Raw genomic sequence first — 14032 nt, 5'->3', positions numbered from 1 at the left:
GTGTTACTCATGGCGATGCTAGTAATGTACACACATTATTGTTGTCGCGTTGTACCTTTGATTTCATGTGTATTATTACGTTATAAAATGAATAGGAAAATCGATGTTGCTGCTGACTGAAATACATGGAGTCATACCTTTTTTAAACCATCAAAACATTAAGCCGCCTGAAATTCATAGGTGGTTGATTGATTGCTGTATACAGTGATAATGTAATGAATGAACGAAATGTCCGAAAATGGTGTGAAAGGTTTAAAAATAACAGAATTAATCTACATGATGAAGAATGTTTGGGGAAGACCGTGATAATCACCGAAGACTAGTTGAAATGCGTTGATGATGAATTCAGAAAAGATTGTCGCTCAACAATTTCAGATCTGGTTCTTCTTTTTCCTGATGGTTCAAGAGCTGTTGTTAGTCACACTGTTCATGACCATTTAGGCTTCAGAAAGGTTCGTGCACGTTTGGTGCTGCACATCTTAACAGAACATCACAAAAAAATTTGAATGGGATCTGCTTTGGAATTTTTGATGCGCTACACAGAAAAAGGTGATGAGTTCTTAATTCAATTGTTACCAGCAATGAAACATGGATTTCGTATTACATGCCAGAGAGAAAACAATAGTCAAGTGAATGGCATCATTCTCAATCATCAACAAAGGTCAAGTCACAGCCATTCAGATGCAAACTGACAGCCACAGTCTTTTGGGATCGGTTTGGCATACTGCTGATTGATTTGATGCCATGTGGAATGACTAAATGCAGAAGCCTACTGCAAAACTCTATGTAAGTTACAGCATGCAATTTAAAAATCAGCGACTGACCGATAGTGTCATCTGCTGCATGATAATGCACATCCACATGTTGCGGGTCCAACACATGATTTACTGAGAACATTTAGATGGGAAATTTACAGTCACCCTCCATATAGTCCTAACTTAGCACCTGCTTACCATTTGTTTGGGAAATTGAAAATTTTTGAGTGGTAAGCAATTTGCGGGTGACAATGAACTTAAAAATGCTGTTAATCAGTGGCTAAATGTACTGACAGCATTAGAATATGACAAGAGTATATTTAAGCTGATGTATCGCTACGATAAATGTCTTAATTCATGTGGCAATTATATAGATAAGTAGTATAAGGTATGTAGAGAAATAAAAAAATATTTATAAAGTTTTCAGAATAAGTTTTTTACAATGAAACTGTCTTTACTAATTTCAATTAAATATCTTATATAATCAAAATGAATGGTTCTAAACCTTTTTTGTAATTTTAAATGTGTATTATATAATTAAATATTTATACAGTTTCTCTACAATATCCTTGTTTAATCTTTTGTTTTATTTGGAAATGTTCTGCAAATTTGTTGTTTTATCATGGTTTTATACTGGAAATTATTCATTTTTATGATTGCATATTTAGAAATTTAATTTAATTTCAGGTATGATTTATTAACATTTATTGTATGATAAAGTTTAATGTGTAATTTATTAAAAAAAATTGTTTTTGCTTGGTTAGCATGTTGGTTAGACTATACCTTAAAAATAAATTAAAAATTAACCATGAAGATGTAAAATTTATTAAAGGTATCATCACTATTATAAGAAACATATGTCAACAAAACTATTTTGAATATAATAACAAATATTATTCATAAAAAAAAATCTTTACAATTTCATTTCCACTATCAACAATTATGTCAGAAATATGTTTACAGGATTTTGAGAGTAAATTAGTATATGCCACCACTCATACACATAAGTTTTAATATGGACACGTTTTGATGATATTCTCATTATACAGTGTTGGAAAAAACTTTAAAACCAACTAAAAACACCAATTTTTCTTAATTAAAATATTTTTGTTCTGTAAAAAAATAATACAAAAAATATTTTTGGTAAAATTATAATGTTTAATAGTCAATGCATCCTCCTCTTGCCTTGTAGCATGCCTTAATCCTGTCAGGCATTGAATGGATCAATTTTCTACACTCTTCTCGCATCACGGGGTTGAATCCATAATGTACAGATAACCAATTTCAGTCAGCTCTGTTTCTTGGTTTCTGCTTTGCCAATCAATAAGCCATGGTGTTCCAAAGATTTTCAATGAGGTTAAGATCTGGACTACATGGTGACCAGGTCAGTAACTCAGTATCTTTGTCAACAAACCTTGCTCTGGTTGTCTTGGATCTGCTAGTAAATGTAATTTTCCTTAAGGAGCCTTTGAGCAGAAGGAATCAGCACTGTCTCCATAGTTTCACTGTATTTGCCACTGTTCATTGCTGCACTAACTACCTTACACTCTCCAAGCCCCTCACCTCAGATGTGATGCAACCCCAGATCATTACAGCATACCCACCTTGTTGAACTGCAGCAGTGACACAGGCTGACAGAAACTTTTCTGTTTTTGTCCTGCAAACTTGAACTTTCCATCAAGGAAATAGCTCAAAATGACATTCATCTGAAAAAATTACTCTCTTCCAGGCTTCTTTGAGCCACCCTGGATGTTCTCTGCAAAAAGGAAGACTTTTTTTGTGGTTGTCATGTAGTAGAGGCTTGCGCATTGCAAAATACGAGCCCAGGCCTACCCCATTCAATCTATTGCTCATAGTGCGCTCAGTAATATTGATATTATTACATGAGACCTTCAGTTTCCTTAAAAGATCACTATAACTAGCATTTCTATTTTTTTTTTTTTTTTTTTTACATAGCTAAATTAACTTACAGTCTTGTCTTGGAGATGTTTTCCTCGGACAATCTGCCCTAGGTCAGTTGACTGTTCTGAAGGTATTGTAGTGCTTCATAGTTTGTTGAACACATGTTTTAGACACTGTTACAATATTAACTATTTATCATTGTAAAAAATGCATGCGCCAATATCCTTAAAATAAAACACAAAGATTCTATTAAAATCAGCTAAAAGGAGGAAAAAATTAAACAGGTGAGCCAATCCACTTCTACATACAGGAATAATAAAGTTTTAGCTACCATATGAAAGTAGGTGGGAAATTTAAAAGTCCCTCAGAGAATTTCTATCATTTTCAGATTTTTCATCACAATTTCAAAATGTTTTAAGCTGCTTATAAATCTCCAAAGATTTTTAATGTTTTTTGCAGGCAGTTATTTTGAAAGACTTCCATTAGTTCCCTGAGGAAACCAAAAATCACAGCTGCACCTGTAACCATTTTTGAGCTACAAATTTTTTTTCCCCAAAAATATGTACAGTTTTATGCAGAAAGCCTAAGTATAAAAAATAGCCCTATCTCATGTACAAGTTCAGCTACAAAAAAATTTTAATTACTATAAAAATCCTTCATTTTAAATGTAGAGTATTATAAACAGTAAATTAAGTGAAATGTATAAGATCAGTAGAAAATTAAATTGTTTTCTTGGGTGGTCTTAATTTTTTTCCCGACAATATATATATCACTAATAAAAGTGAACATCTAGTAATATTAAACAAATCAAATTCTTATAATGAAAATTTAAAATTTACATTTGAAACTGGTAATAATAGGATGTTAAATTATTTAGATGTTAATATCAAAATAAATGCATTAAACAAAAAAAGCCAATTTCTTGGAAGCCAGTTTTGTTTGGAAGGACAACCAAATTGAATCAGTATATAGAAAACTTACTTTTAGTAATACAACACTTGATAAAAATTCAAATCACCCATGGTCTCTTAAAGTTAACACTTATACAAGTATGATTAATAAATCAAATAAACACATAACAATAAAAAAAAGCTAAATAATGAAATGAACATAATAAAACATATAGTAGTTGAAAATGGATGTGATGTTACTTTAATTATCAATGAAAGCATTACCAAAACTTAATAAAAGTAAACAATCTGTGTGGAATTTATAAAATTAAATGTAATGATTGTGATTGTGTTTATATGAGAATAACAGATTCTTTAAAACTAGATTTCTTGAATATTATAGAAATTTTAAAAAATAAATAAATAAAGTTTATCTAATATGGCAGACCATCTAATAAATAGTAAACATTCTATTTCTGATATTAACACAATTTAGAAATTAATAATATCACAAAATTAAATATATTGGAAAAATTTTACGTATATAAATACAAACAAAATTTCAATTTGATAAACCATCAGACAATATATAATAAATTAATACGCAATTTTCATTATTGTAGTATTTTTAATATGTAGTTTAATTAAATTATTTCAGTCATGATTGGGGATACAGAATCCCACGGAAATACTTTCAATGTAAAATTAAGGTATAAGGTATATAAGGTAAAATTAAGATAAGGTATATCTTACCTCAGTATTCTGTAATAGGTGATTAATATTAATATAATTTAATAATGAGTAATAATATGAATCGTAAAAAGATTACTTTTAATAAAACAGTATATAAATATATTTATATGGTTTTATTAGACATTCTACTAAATGTTTATTAATAAACTGCATTTATTAACATCAAGTCAATTTTGAAATATCAAATCTTATACTAAAATTTGCTGTTCATTTGACATTGTCATCTTTTTAAAATTCACCTTTACTGTAGTCATTCTACTTTGGTCACTCTACTTTCAAGGCTAAAAAGTAAAGTATGCACAGTTTTAACTTTTTTTTTCAGGGTGCAGATCAGTTTCAAGCTAAAGTAAATATTGAAGTACAGTGGACTAGTGAACCTGTTATCGCTGCAATTGAAAGAAATGGAGGAGTTATAACAACAGCTTTCTATGATATTTATAGTTTATTTATTATGCGAGACCCTGTAAAATTTTTTGAAAAAGGTAAATATATTGTCATAGTTTTACTGTGTTGGTGGTGTATTTCTGGAAGTTGCACTATATAAAACGTTTGAAATCTTCATATCACTATTAAAATGCATTCGTATTTTGTTTTGTTATAAAAATTATCTAGAAATTTGCATAAACTGTAAGTGAGCAGAGAGTGCTTGTTTGATGTATTAATTTAATTCCCCAATCAATAGAATGAATAAACATGCATTATCCTCTGTCGTTCTAGCTACTGATGAATATTTCTTCCTCTCTTGTTCTTTTTATGCTGTTATTTGATGATTCATGTTTCTTGTTGACACTTTCCTCCCAGTTGACTTTTTTAAATCGCAAATGTAAATTTTTAGATTGAAATTTCTGTGCTATCACAAACTAAATCTGTTTGATTCTAATTTTGTCAAAAATCTTCCTTGAATATTACAGAGCTGATCTTGACATGCTTTTGCTGAAATAGTAAATCTGATTTTGAATTGTTGTTCCTGGCCACTTTTTCTTCTTAAGTAGTTTATATTGCAGATATGAAACGTTAACATATACTGAAAGTTGTACAACTGGTGATAAAAACTTCAATAGTTTTTATCACCTTCTGTGCTTTTTTATTCCTGCATTCCAATAAAAAATATACGTACATAAATCATATATTCTTTTTCTTGATTGTGGTTAAAGTGGTTATCTATTGTCATAACTGAAAGAATCTTTTTAATGGAACAAACAGTTTGTTTGTACATATGTTTTAAGTACATACATATATATGTTAGTATTTAATAGTTATTGGGCAGTATTTAGTAGTTCATACCAAGTAAATTATTCTAATTCTTTTTGTCAACAGGTGAAGCCATACCAAGGAGAATGTTACCACCAGAAGATGCAATACTTTTTTATACCAGTCCAGAGAATAGAGGATATTTAGCTGATCCTGAAGCAGTATCATGGGAGCGATTTGTTCTGTCTCAGAAATATGGTTATAAATTACCAAAAATAGAAGCTGACCCTGATAAAGATATGTTAATGGAATGTAAAGATCCCAGGCAAATATTTTACGGTTTAGAACCTGGTTGGGTTATTAATTTAACAGATAAAACAATAATTAAACCTTTAGATCCTGAAATTAAGGAATTCTACAAGTCATAGATTACTGTATATCATGTTATTTTTATTTCCCTGAATATTATGCCATAAACTATCTGTTATAATAATGTACTCATATTGTTTCATTGAATCTAACATCATGATTTTTAATCGTTAGATCAGTTTAAAAGCTTTCCTATGATTTAACTAGTTCTTTCTCTTCAATATTTTATAGCAGTTATTTTACAAACCATTAAGACTTCTGCATTGAACTCCTAATATTGAGATTTAAACTATACAACTTGCTTTCTTGTTGTAGAATAAATATGAAATGGTTTTCAAAGCATTATGTACCATTTAACAGTACATGGGTGTAAATTTTTCTATTAATTCATGATTGTAAAGCTTAAAATTCTTCAACCTTTGTTGATTATTCCATGTAGTAACCGATTTTAAAATAGCCTTTTCCAAAATGTGTTTAACCTATTCAAATGCTGTTTGTTTTATACACATATTGCAGCTCTAAATAGTAAAAATTCCTTGAAGAAGAGAAGACTAGTTTCTTTGTCTATGACCGAACATTTAATTGTGATACTTGATAATGCTGACGTATAAGACAAGACAAATTCAAGATATATTGTTCATAAATGAGGGGTTCAGAGTCAAAGGGGTGTAAATGCAAATAACTTGATCCTGAGAAATTAACCTCTAAAGTTTTTGTCTTATAATAAATTCCTTCATTGACACATTAAAGTTTAGACATATTAATTATATTTTTTAGATCATTCTTCAATATATAATATAAGGTATAAGGTTTGTTGACTTTTCCTTAAATAATATAATACCAAGCAAATATTTAATGTATGTTGTCACTTACATCCCTTTGGCTGATAAAATCTACTTACATCCTTTTGTTGGTAAAAAAAATTTGGGAATACATAAAATAGTCTGAATAATTAGAAAAACTGACTTTAACCCTCTCGGCCTCAAGCCTATTTTGTAAGTACTAGTTAAAAGCCTCGAGCATGTTTTTCAGAAAAAGTAGATGTTTGGTAGAAATGCCACAGAAATAACAATATACACGATAAAATTATGAAAAAAATTATAATTACTCAGTAAACTATATGTAGATTGTGGTGCTGCAATCCAAAATGGTGTTGCACCCTTGATTAATTATTTAAAAAATAAAATTCAACTTTTTTCATTTAGAAAAAAAAATATTGAATTTGTTCTTTATTTGAAAAAAAACTTGCTAATTATATCTAATCTATCACTGATTCTAAAAACTAAACTTATTTCTGAACAAAATAAAAAAAATTTCACTTAAAAATTCATATTATTTACAGTTATTGAAATTTTTGTATTACCATTTTTTTGTATCATTTATGGTTTGAAATTCCAAAATAATTCTAAAATGGTGCGCTGAAAACATTTTACTAAACCAAGGGGTTGCCTGTGATGATACTGTACTCAAGTAACTCTAATTTTTTAGAGTTACTCCAGTAACTCGTAAACTTTCTAATTATCCCCATATTCAGTATGCAAGCTATAAAACCTTTCATTTCAGAAATGGTAATATTTTTCAATTTTTGGTATGGTTCAGACAGCCTATTTCTATTTTCATTTAAATATTGATTGGCTGATATATTGGTTTCTTTCACCATCAGTTCAGATAAATTAAGTGTAAATAATAAATAAAAATAAATTATTGGTGTGGAACCTGGATTAGGCATATGTTTTGGGCCGGGGAGTTCCAAAAATTGATGTGGAAGAGGGACATTATCTTCCGGTTCAATGTATGCCTCATCTTCTTCTGAATCCCCATCACTATCACTTGTGATTAATTCATCATCTTCTTCAGCCCCACTGTCATTAGATAATTCGAAATCAGTATCATCTACAAAAAAGTTATTAATTTCTGCATCGGTAAGACGTCTACAACGCCCGGACATTGTAGAAAAAAAAACACCGAACTAACGAATAAATCTGAATATTTTACGGATCACGGTAACTAAAACTACAACTAACACTATAATTTCATAAAATAATATTATAATACCTATAAAAAGTCACTTATTAGCACACGGAGTAACCAAAACATAATAACCCTGAATGCACGGAACAAACTTCTGTTTAGATCAGAGATTATCGTAATTTTGAAATCGATTATTCTCTAAAATATGTATCGTAAAATGAAAACAACCTACAGTATCGATATCTACGAATTGTAAGCTTTAAGAAAAGATACTATATGAGCGATCTAGCAGTAACGTAAAGAAATATATGAACGTAAAAACTACATACCGATATATCGTACGGGTGAGACTTTTAGCACAAGCACTCATGTACGATATATCATTACCTTGAGGCTCTAAGGGTTAATAACCATATTGTATATTAATAACTACTACTTGAACAAAAGTATAATATAAAAATTATAAAAACACTAACTTCATAGAAAAACAAAAAAAAAAAAATAGTGTACTTTATAACAAAGCACTTCACATTAGTCTTTTCATTTTTTCTTTATCTACCACCGCACTGAGTATTAATAGTCATTACTTTATTTAGTCATCATCTGATTCTAGCATTTCATCCATTTCTTCGTCTTCACCAATTTCTGTTCTTCCTCTGCCTGAATTGTTGCCACATTTTAATGCCTTGTAAATGGTGAATGGATGGTATAAATTCCAGTAACTGCATTTAATTCCTGTACTTGGCAGTTTTAATTTCCAAGGACTTGTTGTACAAAGGTTTTAAGTTTGTGTTAGTTGTTGTTGGACGACCAGGTTTATTTTCTTTAAATCTACGCAGAAGAATGGAAAGTTTGATGATATTGTCTTTTTGTAAAATACTTTATATGGGTGTTGCTTCTCAAAATGAAACCACTGATTCTCTCTGATTTGTGTCACTTTGTCTTTCATAACTTTATCCATTTCTTGAATGCTTACAAAATCCTTACCTTTCATTTCTTTAACAATGAATTTCTTATTACCTTGAGAAATTATTTTCATCCAGTCATTAGGGACAAAAATGTATGGTGTTTTCCGCTTTTGCTTTTCGATCAAACCAAAATCTTGGTCGCACTCCATGTAGGAGTGTCCAGAGATCAAAAATGTATGGTCAACTTTTTCAATACTGGTATCATAACAATGTAACTCTAAAACTTGATTATGTTCTTATTTTTATTCTGTCCACCAGCGTTGTCACTAAAAGCAACAATGTGAGTGACACTTGGCGGCAATGTTTTTATGAAGTGAAGTATGCAGGAGCCAATTTCTTGGAATCCTCTCATTCCTACTCCCTCATGCCACATAAACATGTGGGCACAATCATTTGATAAGTTGTGAATGTTGAAATTAGAGTTATTAGAATTATGTTGAAGTCCAGAGTTGCCTCATATAATAAACCTTACTACATGTTAACGTATATGGTGTTGGAAGGGTTTTCTCGAGATCAAAAGAAATAGCGTGCATTGAATCAGGAGAGTTCTTAGCCTGATCTCTTGCCTCTTTTTGCGCTTGCAGTAAATGCAAATCTTTTTCCTGTTTTAAAGTCTGTAATTCTTCTGCGTTATTGCAGTGAGATATTGTTTTCAAGAACATCACATTTTGTACACATGTCGGTATGGGGCTTTTTGAAACTAATATTAAACGATGTATTAAAAATCTTGCCATAAAAGCTTTCCTTTACGGGTACTTGGTTCATTTCCTTACATTTCCCATAATATAGTTCATACATTTTGTGTATATTGAGTGTGCTAGGTAAGTATTTCCTGTTTGGATTGTAATGCCTAGTGTAGTGGCTTGTATACAGAGGGAAAGACATTATATGGTCTTTAACTATATTAATCTGATCCTGACCAATTTTGTTAGCAGGCGAGTGTTTACCTCTTTGATCCTTTTGTGATACTCCAATCAAGGATGTACGTTTGGCTTTAACAACATTGTCATAACGCTTTACACTTACATCTAAAGTTTTTAGCAAAAAATCCTTACAAACTCGTTTTCCAAGAAGGTTAATTTTGACACTAACACATTTCCTAGAATTTATTGATACTTTGCGGTTAGGAAGAGAAGTTTTAATGCAAGAATCAAGAAATGCTGTTTGCAAATCCCATGAACCTAAGTCCCAATATTCATCAAATAAATTTGGTGTGTTTCAATAGAGAAGGAGTCACATTGGTAACGACAAGTATGTGGATATTGCTTTACTGACCTGGCTTGTTTTATTTTACCTCCATAGCCAATATACTCTTTTCCATGGTTCCAAAGGGATTTCCGTTGACTCTACCCATAATTCTTCTTTGCGCAGTTGTTTCTTAGGTTTTTCAAAACCTTCAGTTTGAGACGTTTCATCACTTGTTTCTTCTTCTGGCCCATAATCTCTATCTGCATAACTGTCATCTGCAGGTCCTACAACAAAAATTGAATCAGTGGTAAATTAGTGTCAAATACAACACAATAACAGTTAAAAAAATGCATGTGCCTATAAACCAGTTACCAGCTTAGATATCTTTCATAAGATCAAAAAATCACCATTTTTGGTAAAATGTTTTAAAAATATCCAGTTCTTTAAAAACAAATTACAGTCAGAATAATATTATTTTTCATCTCTGATAAAATTGAAAAATGATTGCACTGCCAAAGATTCAAGTGATGTAGGTATGGAAAACTAAATTTTAATAACTCAATAAACGATAAGTTGAAATAACTTAAATAAAAACGGTAATAGAACCCAAATTCTAACAGTTTACTACTAATAACTAGGTACACTAATAATTTACATATGCAATAATTTATAAGTTATCTTATTGGCACTAATTTTTATAACCACCTTCAGAATAACTAATGTTTTCAGAATAACAATTGTTTTCTTCATCAATCCCATTACTTTCCATTTTGATTCACTTTATGCAAGAAAACCTGCAAAACTAGTAAGGTAACTTTGTATTGTGTTAACTTTCAAAGTGTTAACAAACACTTTGAACAATAACCTCCTGAACTGGTAAACAAACAACACATGTAGAGCCAAAGGGATGCAAGTAACTTACACCCATTTGGCTGTCAGACATTTTGTGGTTTTGTTGACTAGTTTGTATATTGATCAACAGATACCTGCACAATACTGTACTTGAGCTTGCATCTCTTTGCCAGTAAACAGTTTGATACTCATTCTCACAGTTTGTGCACTTAACTCCATGTTTAAAAAAAATCACTTACACCCCTTTGACTCTGAACCCCTCAAATATATTTATGAATATTGTTTAGTGAAAACATCTTTTAAAAGTTTTAGGCACTAATCTATTTCAAAGTTGATTGGTTTTTTAACACAATTTCACTTTAATTCTAAGAATGAATTACCTAATTTATTTAATCATCTATTGTGTGAATTTTATTTTGAAAATAGTGTTGTTATGTACTTGGCACTATTAATTTATTTTACTGAGAATTGGCATTAGACTATTAATTTAACGATCATAATTTTCTGGGAAATAATTAGGAAATGAAACATTTAAAGAAAGTAGTACTGTTTTTAATTGTCTTTGGTTTATCATAGTTATTTGTATTAAAAAAAAAAAAAACTGTAAAACTTGTACATTGTAATGTAACTTCAATAAATTATAAATTAACACTCTTTCTTTTTTATGTCCCATCTTCTCTTGAAGGTCGGCTATCATTCTAACAATCAAAACTTTCATTAACTGCAGTTCTAAATAATTCTGTGGTTGAACAATGGAACCGTCCTCAAATTCCGAACCCATGGCATCCTTCTTTTTCCTCAATACTTTTTTAAGTCAACTTACCTTAAAATATTAGATGAACTGAAGACTGCTGTTCCATTTCAAAATGCCCTAAATATTTCAATTTCTTTTTTTTACTGCATTACTAATTTCTAGATTCTATACATATTCCCTAAAATATCATTATTGCATTTTCTTTGTACAACTTATTTTAAGTGTTTGTTCCTAAGTTTATGTTTCAAAAGTTTCCAACCTTAGTATCCTATACCATAAAGATAATACAAAATACATAACACCTGAGCATTTTAATTTGCAATTGTAAATTAATGTTACTATTAGATGTCATCTTTCATTGTTAAAGTTCTGTGATGTGTGTATGTACTTTGAGGAACTGATCTCAAGTACAGTCTTACAAAGTATACAGATATTTATATTCAAAAAACACATCTTTATCTGTATTGTTAATTTTGAGGTTAGTATGCAAGTCATTCTATTTGCTAATATTAGTTTGGTTTTGTTGAAATTCATTTTTAAATCACAGTCAACTAAATGTATCATTTTAGGTTTGGATCAAAAGGTAAAAAAAATTGAAGGGCCAGGGAAAGAAAGAGCCAAGTCAGTTCTTATGAGTTCTTCAGAAGCTTTATAGGATTGCAATATTCAAAACTATTGACATTTTGTATTTTCCTTTATTCATTATGAGTTTATTTCAAACCCTAACTTATTTTGAATCATCTTGAGAATGTTTCTGGTATAAATAAAAAAAGTAATTAACAAAGTCCATTTATACAGTTTAAAAAGGAGCTAAGTCACTTGATTACTGAGAAAGAAGGAGGCAAGTTTTGAAAACAATAACAGTATCATAATACTTTTAAAATTATTTTATTAGTGAAAATCTATACATAAGACAATATTTAGTTTTCTTGTGAGGCAGACTAAATAGTTTTTGGCTTCTTTCTCACTAAATTTTGGAAGATGGCTGACCTCAACATATTTTTCCTTTGGTATTGGTAGCAAATCTGTAAAACATAACATTCTTATAGAAGTGCAGTTAATGTTTCAAGATTTTCTCTAAACCTGAACCAAATTGTCTCAATAGATTCATCAACTTTGCTTCTGTATTTGGCATTTCATTTTCTTTTGTAGAATTCTTCAGTCTTTCTCTTGTACAACATATTTGAGTTTCAAAACATTTAAGTTTTTGTCTACATTTTGCAACAAGCTTAGAGAAAGGTAGTTTTTAAGTTCTTAATTTTAGCGGTTGACTCATCACATATGCTACATTTGTTTTTTCTTGGATATCCAAAAGAAATGTTGTAATCAGTTGAGAATTTTCTGCAAGTCTCAAAAGAGACAGGTAAAATCTTTATGCTTTTCAGTATACATATCATACATTTTTTTTATGTTTAACTTTTCGGGTAAATAAATTTTATTAGATTCTGATAAATTATAATGTTCTTTTCATCCTCAAAATGAGCTAATATATGATTAACTGTGTTTCTTTTTTTCTCAAATAATTGTCGATGTGCAGAAGAATGTTTTTCTCTTATCCCTGAATATTTCACCTCTGCAGAACTTCTAACTTTGTCTTTCCTATTTCATGAATAGTCAAGAAAGCTTTATGACATACCTGTATTTCTTTGAGTCTACTTTCTTCATTTAAAAATCTTGACTCCATACGAGTAAGAAGCATCTCTGAGATTGCATCATTTTCATCCAAGCAGGGGCAACAATTTTGTATTCCAATAATTCACAAAGTTAGGAGTTCTGTTCATCAACTGAAACATAAAATGAAAATCTTGTATAATTTTAGCTCTAGCATTTACTACTGCATTTGCAATCATGTCCTGTTATGTGACTTTGAAGATTGAGCTTTTTTTACTCACCTCTACCATGCAATCAAGTGTTTTTTTCTTTTTCATACTCCTCACCATTTTCAGCTGTTCAAGTTCACATCCATAATCATCACTACCAATTTCCATCAAAAAATAAAACAAGTTACTGTTAAACTGCTGAAAAACTAATTAACCATAGAAAGAATACCAAAATGAGCACAAACAACCATTGACTGAAAAATACAGTAAAATGGCTGACATTTGATTCATAGCTGGCTTGCCTCCTTTTCTTGTAGTTCTCTGACAGTCCATTTTTTCTGTAAGGTTTTTTCTTTTATTTACACCACCTAAGCTTGTTTTTTAACCTGTTGGTTTTTCCTAGTACAATCTATGATGAAAAAACTTTAAATTGGCCTACTTAACTCATTTATTATATTCTCTTGACTTAGGCCCTTCTTTCCCTCCTCCAGTTATATACATTTTTTTAATAAGTGTTTTAATAATAATAAAGCATCAGAATTAATATTTATGACAAGAGAAAATTAATTATAAAATAATATGCAGACTAAAATCTAGAAGGCTTAAATTCCAGGTGCAG

General features: G+C 30.0%; 1 protein-coding gene across 1 annotated transcript in view; it reads left to right on the top strand.

Annotated features, from left to right (window-relative positions):
- Window positions 1-11490, top strand: part of mRpL15 (mitochondrial ribosomal protein L15) — a 30369-nt gene extending 18879 nt beyond the window's left edge. Inside the window, exons 4-5 of the mRNA XM_075356791.1 lie at window positions 4623-4782; window positions 5618-11490. Of these exons, the coding sequence (XP_075212906.1) occupies window positions 4623-4782; window positions 5618-5919 (462 nt within the window). The 3' untranslated portion in view covers window positions 5920-11490. The remainder of the gene's footprint in view (window positions 1-4622; window positions 4783-5617) is intronic.
- The last annotated feature ends 2542 nt before the right edge of the window (window positions 11491-14032 follow it).

Source organism: Lycorma delicatula, chromosome 2 (assembly GCF_047948215.1).
Source record: "Lycorma delicatula isolate Av1 chromosome 2, ASM4794821v1, whole genome shotgun sequence".
NCBI classification, from domain to species: Eukaryota; Metazoa; Arthropoda; class Insecta; order Hemiptera; family Fulgoridae; genus Lycorma; species Lycorma delicatula.
This window is presented reverse-complemented; position numbering and strand designations above follow the sequence as displayed.